This window comes from Pipistrellus kuhlii, unplaced genomic scaffold, assembly GCF_014108245.1.
Source record: "Pipistrellus kuhlii isolate mPipKuh1 unplaced genomic scaffold, mPipKuh1.p scaffold_m20_p_6, whole genome shotgun sequence".
Taxonomy (NCBI): domain Eukaryota; kingdom Metazoa; phylum Chordata; class Mammalia; order Chiroptera; family Vespertilionidae; genus Pipistrellus; species Pipistrellus kuhlii.
Window position 1 is genome coordinate 55931379 of NW_023425562.1, and position 16089 is coordinate 55947467.

At 39.3% G+C, this 16089-nt stretch overlaps 1 protein-coding gene across 1 annotated transcript in view; it reads left to right on the forward strand.

Moving 5' to 3' along the window:
* The window catches only part of RAD21L1 (RAD21 cohesin complex component like 1), a 30481-nt gene extending 14594 nt beyond the window's left edge, over positions 1-15887 (forward strand). Inside the window, exons 10-13 of the mRNA XM_036419022.2 lie at positions 143-267; positions 2897-2983; positions 10380-10460; positions 15699-15887. Of these exons, the coding sequence (XP_036274915.1) occupies positions 143-267; positions 2897-2983; positions 10380-10460; positions 15699-15887 (482 nt within the window). The remainder of the gene's footprint in view (positions 1-142; positions 268-2896; positions 2984-10379; positions 10461-15698) is intronic.
* Positions 15888-16089: the final 202 nt, after the last annotated feature.

Here is a 16089-nt window from a genome sequence, read left to right on the forward strand (position 1 = left end):
AAGATAAATATGTGACATAGAGTTTGTACACACTTGTTTAAATGGATTACAGTGTCAGAAGTTTTCTTTTATAACAATCATGTTCAAATTTAAGTTGGAAAGATATTTTGGTGAAATCTTTTTTACTTCCTTAATAATTCAGAGACCTCCATGATGAAAAGTCCAGATTCCCAGCAAGTGTTAAGTCAACCCAAAACTTGGAAGGATGTGACTGAGGGATCTAATTATAGCTCTCATGAGGATACTAATAGAAATATTAGCCCTGAGGTAAGTTAACCAAAGAGAATCATAAAGATATTATTTTTCTGACAAGATATATTAAAGAAATGTTGAGATTCTAATTACTATCTATTTACATTTATAGTGTATATTTTCATCTCATACTATCATGTAATTTCTTTAGCAACTAGCAGTACTATAAGATAAAACATGATTTTCATCTGTAGAACAGTATTTTCTAGAAGTTTAGGATAATCACAAGAAAAGTAGTTTCATACTTAAATAGTATTTGTGTGGTGCATTAAATAAATGATTGTACTTAAATCTGGTTATATGTCGGGAATACTACTAGGCCCCAGTTTGACATGGAATCTTTTAGGCCTCTAGACGTTACACCTGTGTTTTGATTTTGATCTAAATTTACCTTTCCGCTGAAACCGGTTTGGCTCAGTGGTAGAGCGTTGGTCTGCAGACTGAAAGGTCCCAGGTTCGATTCCGGTCAAGGGCATGTACATTGGTTGCGGGCACATCCCCGGTAGGGGGTGTGCAAGAGGCAGCTGGTTGATGTTTCTCTCTCATTGACGTTTCTAGCTCTCTATCCCTCTTTCCTTCTCTCTGTAAAAAATCAATAAAATATAAATTTACCTTTCCTATCTTTAAGAATGGTATGTTTTGGACCCACCAGCTACCTTAGCTTTGTATCTGAAAGACTAGAGATTCCATGATCAAAATAAAATTTTAAACATTTTTTTATTTGAAGACATAACTTTTTTAAAATATATTTTTTATTGATTTTTTTTTTACAGAGAGGAAGGGAGAGGGATAGAGAACTAGAAACATCGATGAGAGAGAAACATCATTTAGCTGCCTCTTGCACACCCCCTACTGGGGATGTGCCCACAACCAAGGCATATGCCTTTGACGGGAAGAGAACCTGGGCCCTTTCAGTTCATAGGCCGACACTCTATCCACTGAGCCAAACTGGTTTTGGCTGAAGACATAACTTTTCTTGAAAAACAGTTATTTGAAAACACAGTTGGATCAATATACTATAAAATATTTTTTTCAATTGTCACTTTATTGGCTGTACAAATGTAAATATAGCCTTACCAAATAAAAATAAACCAGTGCTTTCCTACTCTGTCTCATCATCACTGTACTCTGATAACCACTCTGGGAATTCAGAGTCCGCCACATTGAAACTGAATGCCTTGGAAGGAAAGACAATTTCATAATGCATTAAAAGAGAATGTGTTTTACTAAATATTAGATAACACACTGGATATTGAGATACTGGGATACTACTCTCTTCTTTATTTGGGCTCAGGCATTTCTTAGAGCACAACTTCTGAAAATTAGGATTAAGCAAGATTGTTTAATTTATGACCTTTTTATCATTAATAAAATTTATTTCATCCTAGCTGGTTTGGCTCAGTAGATAGAGCGTCAACCTGTGGACCGAAGGGTCCCTGGTTCAATTCCGGTCAAGGGCACATGCCCAGGTTGTGGACTCTATCCCCATTAGGGGGCGTACAAAAGGCAGCCAATCAATTATTCTCTCTCATCTTCGATGCTTCTATCTCTCCCCTCTCCCTTCCTCTTTGAAAAAATTAATTGATTTTCCTAAGTGCTTAGAGTGAAGGAAAAAGATTGATGCACTGGTTTTTTGAACCTTTACTCCCTTATTCTATGCTCATGCTTTATCCTTCAATTTCATTCTTATTCTGCTTCCAAAAATGGTAAACAGATGTGAAATATAGTCAGGAATGAAAAAACAATTGGTATGAAGGAACAGGAAAATATTGATTCTAATTAATCATTTTCAACTCTTCATAAAACAGAATTTTTATGTAGAGTAACTGAAGAATTGAGAGTATCTAAAATGTAGAATATTCATAAAAATTAAGATAAAAACATGTTTCCACAAATATGTATATTAAAGAATAAAATGCAACTCCTTATATTCGCTAAAGTTTTTTTTAAAAACTGAAATGAAAAAATCAAGTAAGAAACTGTTGTAGGAAGCTTCTGACTTAGTCAAGATCATAGATGACAGACACCTGAGGTATGAAGCTTGGCAACAGACTGAAGATGAAAAGGGCTGACAGCTCAATGAAAAGGGGAGAGGATGAGAAATGAAGAATTCCGGGCTTTCTCTTTTTTTTTCCTTCTTCATGTCTCTGCTCCCCCTCTGGATATAGTTTTTCTTCCCTTTTGCCAGTGACAGCTCCAGCAGTGGTGGTAAGAATCCTGTCATGGACCTAGGTGGGGATAGTAATATCCCTCATTCTCACTCTCTCTGCTTGCAGATCTCATTCTGCCACTTGGTACTGGCATGAGAATAGAGGCAGGGGACTGGGGCTAGATAAAACGCTTCAAAGGAAAGTGACCTCAGCCATACAGCAGCACAGACTTTTGATATGAGATCAGCAGTGGCAAGAGAAATGGGAGTGACAGGATAGGAAGCAAGGGGGATGGGGCATGCAAGTTCTTCTTTTGAAGAAAGGCATGTAAAAAACAGGAATATTTATGGTGGAGGCAACCTGCCTGGGATATAGTATTTTAAATTAGTTTAATAAATGAGCACTCATGTGATTAAAACATTTAACAAAATGAGATTGTTCCTGTGATGACAACTACTGTGATAACTTATCTATTTTTTTCTAATTTGCTTTAGCAGGATATTGTTTCGTTGGCTGCTGAGGAATCCTCTTTAATGGATGTTACCTTGACACAAAGAATTGAAAATTGTTCAGTTGAATCTGTAAATGTATGTATAATCTTGGAAATGTTCTTAAAAACTTTGTTTCTAAATGTTTAACACTTTACTTACCAAAAAAAAAATGGTGTGTTTTTAAAAAATATATATATTTTATTGATTTTTTACAGAGAGGAAGGGAGAGGGATAGAGAGTTAGAAACATCAATGAGAAAGAATCATCAATCAGCTGCCTCTTGTACACCCCACACTGGGGATGTGCCTGCAACCAAGGTACATGCCCTTCACTGGAATCAAACCTGGGACCCTTCAGTTCGTAGGCAGACGCTCTGTCCACTGAGCCAAACCGGTTTTGGCAAAAATGGGTTTTAGAGTTATAATGTTACTTTCTAAAATTATAATTTATATTAATTATCTCAACAAATGTATGTGTGAGCCGTTTGATAATACAATTTCAGAATTGCTTTGGCTTTTTTATTTTAAAACTTCAAATAATTTTAAAGGAAGCAGTGAGAATTTATGCTTATCAAAAGTAGTAACAGATTAAAAAGTTTGACAATCTTTGTTTAAAGTTATTCTTATAAAATCTCTAGAGAAAGAGTTATGGTAGGGGTGTGGCTAGGGCATTGGAAATTTTACTTTAGGGGACTTTTGGTCAAGATGGTGGTGTAGGTAAATGCAGTACTCTCATCCTACCCAATCACAAAATTACAACTAAACTATAGAACAACCATCATTCAGAACTGACTGAAATATGGCTGAATGGAAGTCCTACAACTAGGAAATTAAAGAAGAAGCCACACTGAGACTGGTAGGAGGGATGGAGATGCAGAACCAGCGATTCCACTTCCATGTCTGGCAGATAAAACTCAGGAGAGATATCTCGGCTGAGGAGCAAGAGGTCCCAGCTCCAACCAGGCCCCCCAACCCAGGGTTCCAATTCCAGGAAGGGAAGACCCATAAGTTCCAGCTGTAAAAACCAGCAGGGATTGCCTCAAGTGAGCATAGGCCTGCACAGTGAAGGGTCTTGGGTTTGATTCCCAGTCAAGGGCACATATCTGGGTGGTAGGTTTGATCCCCTGGTGCATGCAGGAGGCAGCCAATTAGTGTGTCTTACATCTATGTCTTCTCTCTCTCTCTCTCTGTTTCTTCTCCTGTCTCTGTCTCTTCCTTCTTCCTTTCTTCCTTCCTCTCTCCTTTCCTTCAACTCTCTCTAAAAATCAATGAGAAAAATATCCTCAGGTGAGGATTAACAAACAATAACAACAACAAATACAGCAGGGATAGAAGCTGAGGGAAAGGGAGGGCTACTGGAGTACCAGGCAGTTCCTCTTAAAGGGCCCACACACTGACTTACTCGGACTCTCTCTGAACTCCAGCACTGGGATAGTAGCTTGAAAGGCACCAGGGACATGTGGAGAGGAACTGAATTGTCTGCCACCAGGGCAAGAGCTGGACTGATAAAGAAATCTCAGATAAGAAAAAGCTAAAGGAGTTCATCACCACCAAACCAATTTGTATGAAATGTTAAAGGGTCTTGTTTAAAAAAAAGATTAAAATTAAAAATATGAGCAATAAAGTGGCAATAAATACATATCCTCAACAAGTGAATGTAAAAGACAAAATAAACAAACAAGCAGAATGGAAACAGACTTATAGATACAGAGAACTTTTGATGGTTGATAGAAGAGAGGGGATTAGGTGAAAAAGGTGAAGAGATTAAGAAGTACAAATTGGTTATTACAGAATAGTCATGGGTATGTAAAGCACAGCATAGAGAATATAGTCAATAATATTCTAATAACAGTTAATAATATTCTAATGGTGTCAGATGGATACAAGATTTATCTGGCTGATCACTTAGTAAATTATGTAATGTCTAATCAGTGGGGTGTACACTTGAAACTAATATAATAATGTATGTCAGCTGTAACTAAATTTTTTTTAAATGATTAAAAAAGGAAATCCATATATATAAAAAGCCAGGGGCTATCACAACTGAAACAATTGGACGAACTACTGAACAGGCTGCATGGGGTGACCAGGCTGGCAGGGGGGCAGTTGGGGGCAACCAGGCTGGCAGGAGGGGGGCAGTTGGGGGCAACCAGGCCAGCAGGAGGGACAGTTGGGGGCACTCAGGCCAGCAAGGAGGGGGGAACAGTTAGGGGCGACCAGGATGGCAGTGGGGGCAGTTAGGGGTGACCTGGCTGGCAGCAGGGGGCAATTAGGGATGACCAGGCCAGCAGGGGCGTCGGGCAGTTGAGGGCAACCAGGCCAGAAGGGGGCAGCAGTAAAGGATGACCAGGCTGGCAGGGGGAACAGTTAGGGGAAATCAGGCCAGCAGGCAGAGGTGGTTAGGGGTGATCAGGTAGGCAGGCAGTTGAGCGGTTAGGAGCCAGGGATCCCGGATTAGAGAGGGTGCAGGCTGGACTGAGGGGACCTTCCCCCCTGACCCTGTGCACGAATTTTATGCATTGGGCCTCTACTTTTACTATATTTATCAAAAAATGTATGGGAATCTTTTCCCCAAAAGATTATATGGCTTAAAGCCTATATCTACATAAGACTTGTAAAGATCAGAGAAAGAAGATAGCCTTCTCAAAGGGCCACAGGTCAATAGCAAAGCTATCTATATATATAAAAGCCTAAGTGACCAGCCGACGGGCCAGTAGCTATGACACACAATGACCACCAGGGGGCAGATGCTCCAACTGGTAGCTATGATGCACACTGACCACCAGGGGGTAGACACTCAAGGCAGGAGCTGCAGCTCTCGAGTGACGCACAGGGAACCAGAGAGGAGGGAGCCCAATTCTGGGTTGCGTCACTCAAGAACCACCTCTCACAATCCAGGACCCCTCAGGGGATGTTGGAGAGCTGGTTTCAGCCCGATCCCACAGCCAGGCTGAGGGACCCCGCCGGTGCACAAATCTGAATAATGCTGCAATGAACATCCCAGGCTATATAAATCTGTCTGCACCTCTACTTCATGATATGAAACTATTAGAACAAAGAATATGATCATTTTTAGAACTCTTGATATATATTGACAAATTGGGGTGGTTTTTTTTAAAAAAATTTTATCAACTTACATATTTATCAGGAGTATATGAAAGGGCTTGTTTTCCTACAGATATACCCTATTATTTTTTAACCTTTACTAATTTGATAAATAAAAAATGAAATCACAGAATCACACACACACACAAAAAAAAGCAAAGGTAGAAGTAATGTTTGACCTGCCTAACTCAATACATATATTATTATCTTCTTTCTCTAGTTTTTGTCCAGAATGCTAAAAGCATTTTTAAGATTATAATAAATTTTAGCAGAAGTTTCTTGGTAAATAATATCAAAACATTGAATGATTGATATTTTAAATAATCATTATGATGAGTTCTAAGGTTATTAGATTAATTTTTTTCATAGGTGGAAAACAGACTGAATTCTCTGGATAATCTAGAACAGAATAAATACCTAACCTTTTTACCTGAAACATTTATTTTTTTAATTACTTTGTTGATTAAGGTATCACATATTTGTTATCTACCTGAAACATTTAAACAGCTGAACCTGAAGTGGATTGATTTATGTTCTCTTTTCTCTTTGCCTCTATAGACACAGGTTATTTTTGAGCAAACGACAACACAGCACAAGTTCAGCTGTTTTAATAATCCACTGGGCTTTCTACACAAAGGATTCAGTTGTAGGGTGTCCAGACAGATCAAGTGGACAGTTTCATTCAACAAAGCACACAAACTATTTCTTCTGAGCCTTTTCCTGCTTAGTTTAGTTGTGCAATATAGGTCAAGCTTCAGTCTCATGGATCTTTAACAAAGGATTGGGCCATTGCTTTTTACATTTGAAAAATAGCATTTTGTGTATTTAACAATAAAAATCAACATTAGCAGTTGTGAACTTATCCAAGAACAGACCAGAAAGGAATAAACACATCCATTGTAAATGGAGGGACTGGGAAAACTCTTCAGAATAAAGTGACCATATTTTCAAATTCTCTTTGGAATGTAAGAAAGGATACAGCATAGGTAGGATCGGGAAGCCATAAAAGCTAGTGGGGATGGGGACTCAGCAGTCCCCTTAGCCACAAATAATTTAAAATGTCAGACAGGCCCTGGCTGGTTTGGCTCAGAGTGCCGGCCTGCTGACTAAAGGTTCCCAGTTCAATTCCGGTCAAGAGCACATGCCCAGGTTGCAGGCTCCATCCCCAATAGGGGCGTGCAGAAGGCAGTCGATCAATGATTCCCTCTCATTATTGAGGTTTTTTCTCTCACACTCCCTCTCCCTCTTTGAAACCAACAGAATATACTTTGTTTTGGTTTTAATAAAATGTCATACAGAATATTCTGGAGTTTTCTGAAATCACCTTGGAGCCCATGTAGTTGAAAGCACTTTTAGGAAGTGCCCAGGCTCCAGAGACATACAGTGAATCCACGAAAAGGGGGGCACAAATGCTGCTGTGTTGCACGGTCAGAGCTAGCCTGGGGAAGAGTATAAAGTAGGTCAGATTTGGGCCACTTACCTTCCTGCAATTTTTTGTAGGCCTGTTTTGTGTGTGTGTGTGTGTGTGTGTGTGTGTGTGTGTGTGTGTGTGTTTAATCAGATTCAACAGCACCTTTCTTATGTCCAGTTCTGTTCTCAGCTCATAAGGTGTTAGTTGATAAGGGCTTAGAGTAGGTTCCTGTGAAGGGATTTCAACCTTACAGTTTTTCAATACTGAGGTATTGCTGTAGGTCTAAAAACATAAAAGAATGAATCTATTCAGATAACAATAGGCAGTTGGTTGATCTCTTTTGGACAAGGCACCCTCAAAATCTGAGAGGTTTCTAACCCAATTGTACACAAACTACTAAACATCAGTTATTGTTAAGAGCTTCTGTATCACCAAGTAAGTTCAGATAAAGGCCTTTATAAAGCTATATATATATATATGATTGATTTTATCCAGAGAGGAAGGGAGAGGGATAGAGAATTAGAAACATCGATCAGCTGCCTCTTACACACCCCGCATTGAGGATGTGCCTGCAACCAATGTACATACCCTTGACCAGATGGGATCTTTCAGTCTGCAGGCCAATGCTCTATCCACTGAGCAATACCGGATAGGGCAACAAGGCAGTTTTGTTTTTTTTTATATAGCTTCATGTTTATTTCTGTTAACTGAGTTAGATTAACCAGAGCTTAAATAAGTCCTAGCTAAAAGTGGTGATCTTTGCTGACTGTTTTTCAAAGCAAGGGTCCAATGCCCTGGATGCATTACCAGTAAAGACAGCAGAATCTCCTACTCTGGGGCCCCTTATCAGAAGATTGCCTGGGGCAGATGACATGATACTGTATATGTAGAACTCTAAAGATTCTACCAAGAAATTACCAGAACTGATAAACGAATTTGGTAAAGTATCAAGATGCAAAATAAATATTCAGAAATTAGTTGCATTTATATACATCAATAATGAACTATCAGAAAGGAAAAGTAAGAAACAATCCAATTTACAATTCTATTAAATGAAATAACACCTAGGAATAAATTTAACCAAGGATGTAAAAGATCTGTACTCAGAAAATTATAAGACACTGAAGAAATACATTGAAGAAGATACAAATAAGTGGAAGCATGTACTTTGTTCATAGACAGGAAGAATTAACATCATTAAAATGTTCATACTACCCAAAGCAATCTATAGATTCAATGCAATTCCTATCAAGATACCAATGGTGTATTTCACAGAACTAGAACAAATATTCCAAAAAAGACTCTGAGTAGCTATAGCAATCTTGAGAAAGAACAAAGTTGGAAGAATCACACTACTTGATATCAAACTATACTACAAGGCCATCATAATCAAAATTGCATGGTGCTGGCATAAAAACAGACACATAAATCAATGGAACACAATAGAGATCCCAGAATAAACACACACCTTTATGGTCAATTAATATTTGACAGCCTGGCCAGTGTGGCTCAGGGGCTGGGTGTTGCTCCATGAATCATAAGTTCATGGTTCCATTCCTGATCAGGTCACGTGCCCAAGTTGCAGCTCGATCCCCAGTAGGGGATGTACAGGAGGCAGCCAATTAATGGCACTCTCTCATCATTGATATTTCTGTCTCTCTCTTCCTCTCCCTTCTTCTCTCTGAAATCAATAAAAACATATATATTTTAACAATGTATGACAAAAGAGGCAAGAACATCAATGAGGTAAAAACAGTCTATTCCAGTGGTCGCCAACTGGTGGTCCACGAGATCCAAAAGGTTGGCGACCATTGGTCTATTCAATAAATGGTGTTGGGAAGATTGGACAGATAACTGGAAAAAAAAATGAAATTGGACCACCTTCTTATACCATACACAAAATAAACTCAAAATGGATATTCCAAGTCAAGGGTACATACATGGGTTGCAGGCTCCAGCCCAAGTCCAGCCAGTCGGGACACATGTAGGAGGCAACCAGTCAATGTGTCTCTCTCACATCAATGTTTCTCTCTCTCTTTCTCTCTCTCTCTCTCTCTCTCTCTCTCTCTCTCTCTCTCTCTCTCTCTCTCCCCCCCCCCCTTTCTCCTTTCATTGTCTGTAAAAATCAATGGCAAAATATCTTTGGATGAGGATTAAGAAAAATAAATAATAAATTTTAAAAATAGAAGCAGACTCATAGATACAGCGAACAGGTTGACAGCTGTCAGAGAGGTGTCAGGGTGGTGGGCTGGGTGAAAAAGATAAAGGGATTAAGAAAAAAACAAAAACAATAAAACCTCATAATCACAGACAACAGTATTGCGATTACCAGTGGGGAAAGATGCATGTGGGTGGAGGTAGAAGAGAGTAAAGTGGGGTGATTATGGAAAGAGACTTGACTTGGGGTTGAGAACACACAATACAGTATACAGGTAATGTGTTATAAAATTGTACACCTGAAACCTATATAATTTATTTTATTTTATTTTTTTAATATATTTTATTGATTTTGTACAGAGAGGAAGGGAGAGAGATAGAGAGTTAGAAACATCGATGAGAGAGAGTCATCGATCAGTTGCCTCTTGCACACCCCCTACTGGGGATATGCCCGCAACCAAGGTACATGCCCTTGACCGGAATCGAACCCGGGTCTCTTCAGTCCCCAAGCCGACGCTCTATCCACTGAGCTAAACCGGTCCCGGCTGAAACTTATATAATTTAATTCACCAGTCACCCCAACAAATTTTAATAAAAAGAAGGTAACCTGGGGAGTATAGATGTAATACTACAGAAGTTGATCTATATTTGAATTCTAGTCTTGTTCTCTCTGTTAATCAGACTATAAGCTCCTTATTTGGCAAAGCCCAGTGTTATAATTGTGTTTCTTGTAGCAGCTACCACTGTGTCTAACAAATAGTAAACATTCAGTAAAATTTGGTTAAATGAAATATTTTATCAATCACTCAAACAGGAGTCATTGGAAAATGAACAAAATAGTATTGAGGCAAAGAGATGGAATCGAAGAATACTTCGGCTGTTGAATGATTTGCGGGTAAGATGGTAGGGTTTGTTGACCCTATTTTTATTCTTAAAAGTAAGCAAAATGTTAACTTCAGTTTTCTAGAGATCAGTAAAAATGAAACCATTTTTCATTATGTTTTTATTGAGGCCAGATTCTGCTAGAGTGAGATGATTTTGAGCAATATACACAAGGCTAACTATGGGAGTCTGTTTTTGGTGCCGATATCAAAACAGTTCTAATTAGAAGCTCTAAGCAACTTCTTATCCATTCTCATGCCCTAGACATCTATGTTATGTCCCATTCGTAACTTGAGCATACTATTAACACATCTTCAGTGTGGAACGTAATTTATAACAGTTCAAGAGTGAACCATAATTTTAAATTTTAACATATTTTTTATCAAAAAATACATGTATATAATTTTGAAAGTTTAAATAGTACTATGCTATGAGGCTGAAAAGGAAACACAGAAGTCCTTTGCCCTCCCCCTTCTTATCTCTAAGTCCTGCTCACCAAAAGCAACTATATTGAGCTGTTTCTTTTAGATTTATGTCCATATTTCTAATGACTTGTTTCACTGCTCTTTCTTGATATTTTAGCTTTAAATTTTGTGTATTCACTTCTTTCTAATGAAAATTTAGCTTAATTCCATCTCACCCCTCCTCAGTATATTTTAGCCCAGGATTCGGTGTTTACAATGTTACCAGTATAATTGTAATAGTTACAAAGCAGGTCTGATTGTGACAGAGAAACTAAATATCAGTGGCTTAAAAAGATAGACTTTTTTGGCTCTCAGGTAAAAGTACCATCTGGCATGGCAGCTGTCCTCACAAACTTGTCAGAGACCCACCTTTCCCTTCGTCTCATTTTCTTTGTTCTCATGATCCAAAATGGCTTTGCTGCATGCCAGTCAGCAGCAGAGTTTCCTTTAAGGGCACAGCCCAGTTATTGTGTGTATCATTTTTCTCATTTCACTGACCAGCTCTTAGTCCCCTTGTCACATCTCGCTGGGAAATGTAGTCCTTGTCTGACCATCTTGGGCCCAGGTAATAATTCTATTAACAGGGAGAAGAGGAGAATGGATATCAAAGGACAACCAGCAGTTGCTGCCACAAAGACTATGTTAAAAATTAGTTCACACTGAAACTTCATAGTGTAATTACATTTATTTTCTTGTCAACTGTATGAGGGGGGTAGGTAATCATTTTTTTTTCTCTTGCCTAATGTCTATATATCCATTCTTTTTTTTAATTTTATTTTATTGATTTTTACAGAGAGGAAGGGAGCGGGATAGAGAGTTAAAAAACATTGATGAGAGAGAAACGTCGGTCAGCCGCCTCCTACGCAACCAAGGTATATGCCCTTGACTGGAATCGAACCTGGGACCCTTCAGTTCGCACGCAAGCCGACGCTCTATCCACTGAGCTAAACCGGTTAGGCTATATATCCATTCTCAATTATTTTTCCAAACTTCCTGGCAACATAATTCATTGGTTCCATTTTACTTTTCTTGAAGCTATTCCTCCTGGAGTTCATCATCCTTTTGTTCTGCTCTGGATTAGTTGCTCTCTAGGTCTGCCCCACAGTTTTGTCTTGGGACATTCCTTTACCATAACAGGGGATTCCTTTGTCTCTTTCCTATGTTGATTCCTCTGTTTCCTGGTACTTGGATCTTCCTTTTGGCTAGCATCTTCTCATAATTTCCTGGGATAAGGAGTGCATAGGAGACCCTACATACAAGACTGAAAATGTCTTTATTTTTTTACCTTTAACTTTTTTGGTTGTGTCTGAACATAGTTTGAAAATGTTATCTCTCAGATGTTAAAGGCTTTTGTAACATTTCTAGACTTCTTGGTTGTTATTGAAAAGTCAGATGCTGTTTGGTTGATGATCCTTTGTTAAGTGACCTTTATTTTCCGGAGAGAAAATAAAGGTCACTTAACTTTTAGATCTTTTCTTTATCCGAATTGGTCTGAAATGTCATGATGATATGCTTTGGTATGAACCTTTTTTCATTTATTGTGCTGAGCATATAGCAGGTTTTTTATTCTGAAACTTCATGCCCTTAAGTACTAGGGAATTTTTTTTTCTTGGATTTTCTCCTTGTTGTTAATCTATCCTCTCTTTCTAGACTGCCCAATGGGACCAGGGGGGTCAGATGAAGGATCTCCTAAATTGCACCTTCAATTTTTAAAGAATCTTATGTCTCCCCTTTATTAATTTTCTTTGTTGTTTTTTCTACTGTTTAGGAGATGTCTTCAACTTTATCTTCCAATCTATTGAATTTTATTTCTGCTTTTACCTTTTGTTTGTTTTCTAGGAGTTTTTTCTTAGGGTTTATGTGGGGTTTTATTTGTTTGTTTTATAGCATCCTAATCTTATTATTTATTTTGTTTTAACAGCTTTATTGAGGTACCATATACAAGAACCCATACCTATTTAAAATATGCAGTTATATATATACCTGTGAAACAAGATATTGAACATATGGCCCTACCTGGTTTGGCTCAGTGGATAGAGCATTGGCCTATGGACCAAAGGGTCCTGGGTTCGATTCTAGTCAAGGGCATGTAACTTGGTTGCAGGCTTCTCAAGCCCTAGCGCTGGTTGGAGCTTGTGCAGGAAGCAACCAATCGATGTGTTTCTCTCACATCAATGTTTCTGTCTTTCTTCCCCTCCCTTCCACTCTCTCTAAAAATCAATGGAAAAATATCCTCCGGTGAGGATTAACAACCCAAAAAAAGATAATGCACATATGTACAATCCCAAAAAGTTTCCTTGTGCCTCTTGATAATCCCTTGTCCCATCTCTCCCATCCTCAAGCAAACCACTGCTCTGCTTTCTCTCATGGCATCCTAATAATTTTTTACAGATGTAGTCTCTTTGCTTAACTTTTAGAGGTTATCATTTTCTCTTGCTCCCTGCATTATCTCCGTTTCCTTAGTATTCTCTTGAATTCTTTCATTTTTGCTCTTGAATGTCATAAATTTTATTCAAATGTCTTCTAGACCTTAGGTCACCTGTTTTTATTGAAGAGAGAAACACCAAAATCTGATTTAAAGTTATATAAGCACTAGAGGCCTGGTGCACAAAATCGTGTGTGGGGGGCGGTTCCCTCAGCCAAGCCTGCACCCTCTGGCAGTCCGGGAGCCCTCAGGGGATGTCTGCCTGATGGCTTAGGCCCGCTCCCGCTCTGTGAGAGCACACTGATAACCAGGGGACAGATCCTGCATTGAGCGTCTGTGCACGTCATAGTGACCAGTCGTTCTGCCATTCGGTCGTTTGCATATTAGCCTTTTATTATATAGGATGGGTGGTGCTTGTAGACTTGTGGTCTTCATCATGAGTTAATTGGATGGTTCCCTTCCCCCCCCCACACACACACACTGATGTCATTATCTATAGGTGTGTTTTTTCTCAAAATGGACGGTTTTCCCAACTTAATCCTCACATTTACTGCCTAGCACATATAAGCATGATGCCCATGATTTGGGAACGAAAAGTGGGTCAGGGAGAGGCTGACTCTCTTATTGTTTAGAGTGTAGATTACACTTACCCCCCTGGTCTGTGGTTTGACACTTCTCTCCATCCACAGTGCCTGGTGTCCCAGGCCAGAGTCTCATCCCAATGGTTGGTGTCTCGAGAAAAGCATCTTCCTGCCTCTTTCCCTTTAGAGGGGTTTCTGAGGGAAACAGAGTAACTGACGTATGTTCAGTCTTGCACATTTGCCCCCTTGGGGTATTTTTCAAAAGGATTCTTAAAGTTGAAAGGACTGTCCCTGCTCTCTCCCAGCAGAAATAGCCTGCTAGGGAATAGGTGTGTCTTGGTTCTGTGAAGCAGTGGAGTGGACCTGAGGGTCTAACTGCTCCCGAGTAGACTTTCAAGAAATTCTCCTGCTTTCAGCTTCACTCCGTATCTCCAGCTCATCGCATACTGTTGCCTCTGGTTCCCGAGGTTTCCCCAGGTTCTGTGGCTCAGATTGGCTGCTTTTTGTTGGCTTTCCTCCCTGCTGGCGCCTGGGTTTCAGCTTTCTCCACTCTGCAAGGTCCATCAGTCTTCCACTTCCTTTGTCTTTGTTTCCTTTCCTTGTTACCTTTCATTTCCTTCCCTTCATTTTAGAGAGGTTTCTGAAGGGAACAGAACAAGCACATTGTTTAACTTTACATATTTGTCCACTCAGTGTGGTTTTCAAACGGATTCTTGACACTGGAAGGGCTGTCCCTGCTCTCTCCCAGGGGAGAAAGCCGCCTAGCTCACATCAGATCTCCTCAAGAGCAGGATGAAGGAAGGCTTGCCAAGCTCTGAAAGGTTGCCAAGCCTGGGCCACTTCTTTGGTTGAGATAAAGTATTTAGCTTATTAATTTGTTAAATGGTATGAATTGGTTAAAAATAATAAATAATAATAATAATAATAATAATAATGCTTGTATATGATATTTCTCCCATCTAAGTACTAACCAGACCTGACCCTGCTTAGCTTCCAAGATCAGGCGCGTTCAGGATGGTATGGCCAAAGACAGAATGTGATATTTCTAAAAGTGCTTCACAACTATCCAAGAAGTACAGTACTCACAGGGAGACGTGGCCAGCATTTCTAACTAAAAACCGTACTTCTATTCCAGGAATCTGATACCAAGTCTTCATAAAAGGATTCTCTTCATCCATAATTTAAACACTTTATTTTACTTCAGTTTTTTCTAGTAGGTTCACAGGTACCCTATGATGAAACCAACATCTTTTTAACCTGTGCAAAGAAACTGGGAGATGTGTATATAGTGGTATTGCCCTATTACTGAGATATACAAGTAGAATTCTATATTTACCACTAGAATTTCATGGTCACCACCATCCCCCAGTGCTTTTAAAGAAGAGAAGCCTGATAGCTTATAGTCTTCATTGCATTAGGAGGCTCCCAAAGTCCTGTGGGTTTTTTTTCTCCCTACAAAGTCTAAATTAATTACCTTCCAAATGAGCCATTTATGTTAACATCAACTTTTTTAAAGACCTAACATTTGTATAACACATTAGGAATTTGTATAATGCTTTCGAGTTTTTTTGCATGCGTTTCTCAATTTCTCAAGCTTGTGCCCAATGACCTATATGGTTTTCAAGCTTACTCACGAGTCATTTGCATTTCTCCGTGGAAGGATTTCACAGTCACTTATTAAAAATGCCAGTATTTTGCTGTTCATTGTGCATACACAAGCCTGCTCTACTTCTAATGACCTTGTTTGCCTTTCCTTTTCTCTTTTCTAATTCTTTTCCCAGGAATCCCACAAGACAGGAATGAAGTGCTTTAGTCTGATGACTCTCTGCAGAAAGAGTGACCGAAAACAAGCTGCTGCCAGGTTTTATAGCTTTCTTGTCCTAAAAAAACAGCGCGCTATTGAGCTGAGCCAGAGTGCCCCCTATGCAGACATTATCGCTACAGTGGGACCCATGTTCCATAAAATATGAAGAAGCTGAAACCGGTTTGGCTCAGTGGATAGAGTGTTGGCCTGCGGACTGAAAGGTCCTGGGTTCGATTCTGGTCAAGGGCATGTACCCTGGTTGCGAGCACATCCCCAGTCGGAGGTGTGCAAGAGGCAGCTGATCAATGTTTCTCTCTCATCGATATTTCTAACTTTCTATCCCTCTCTCTTTCTAAAAATCAATAAAA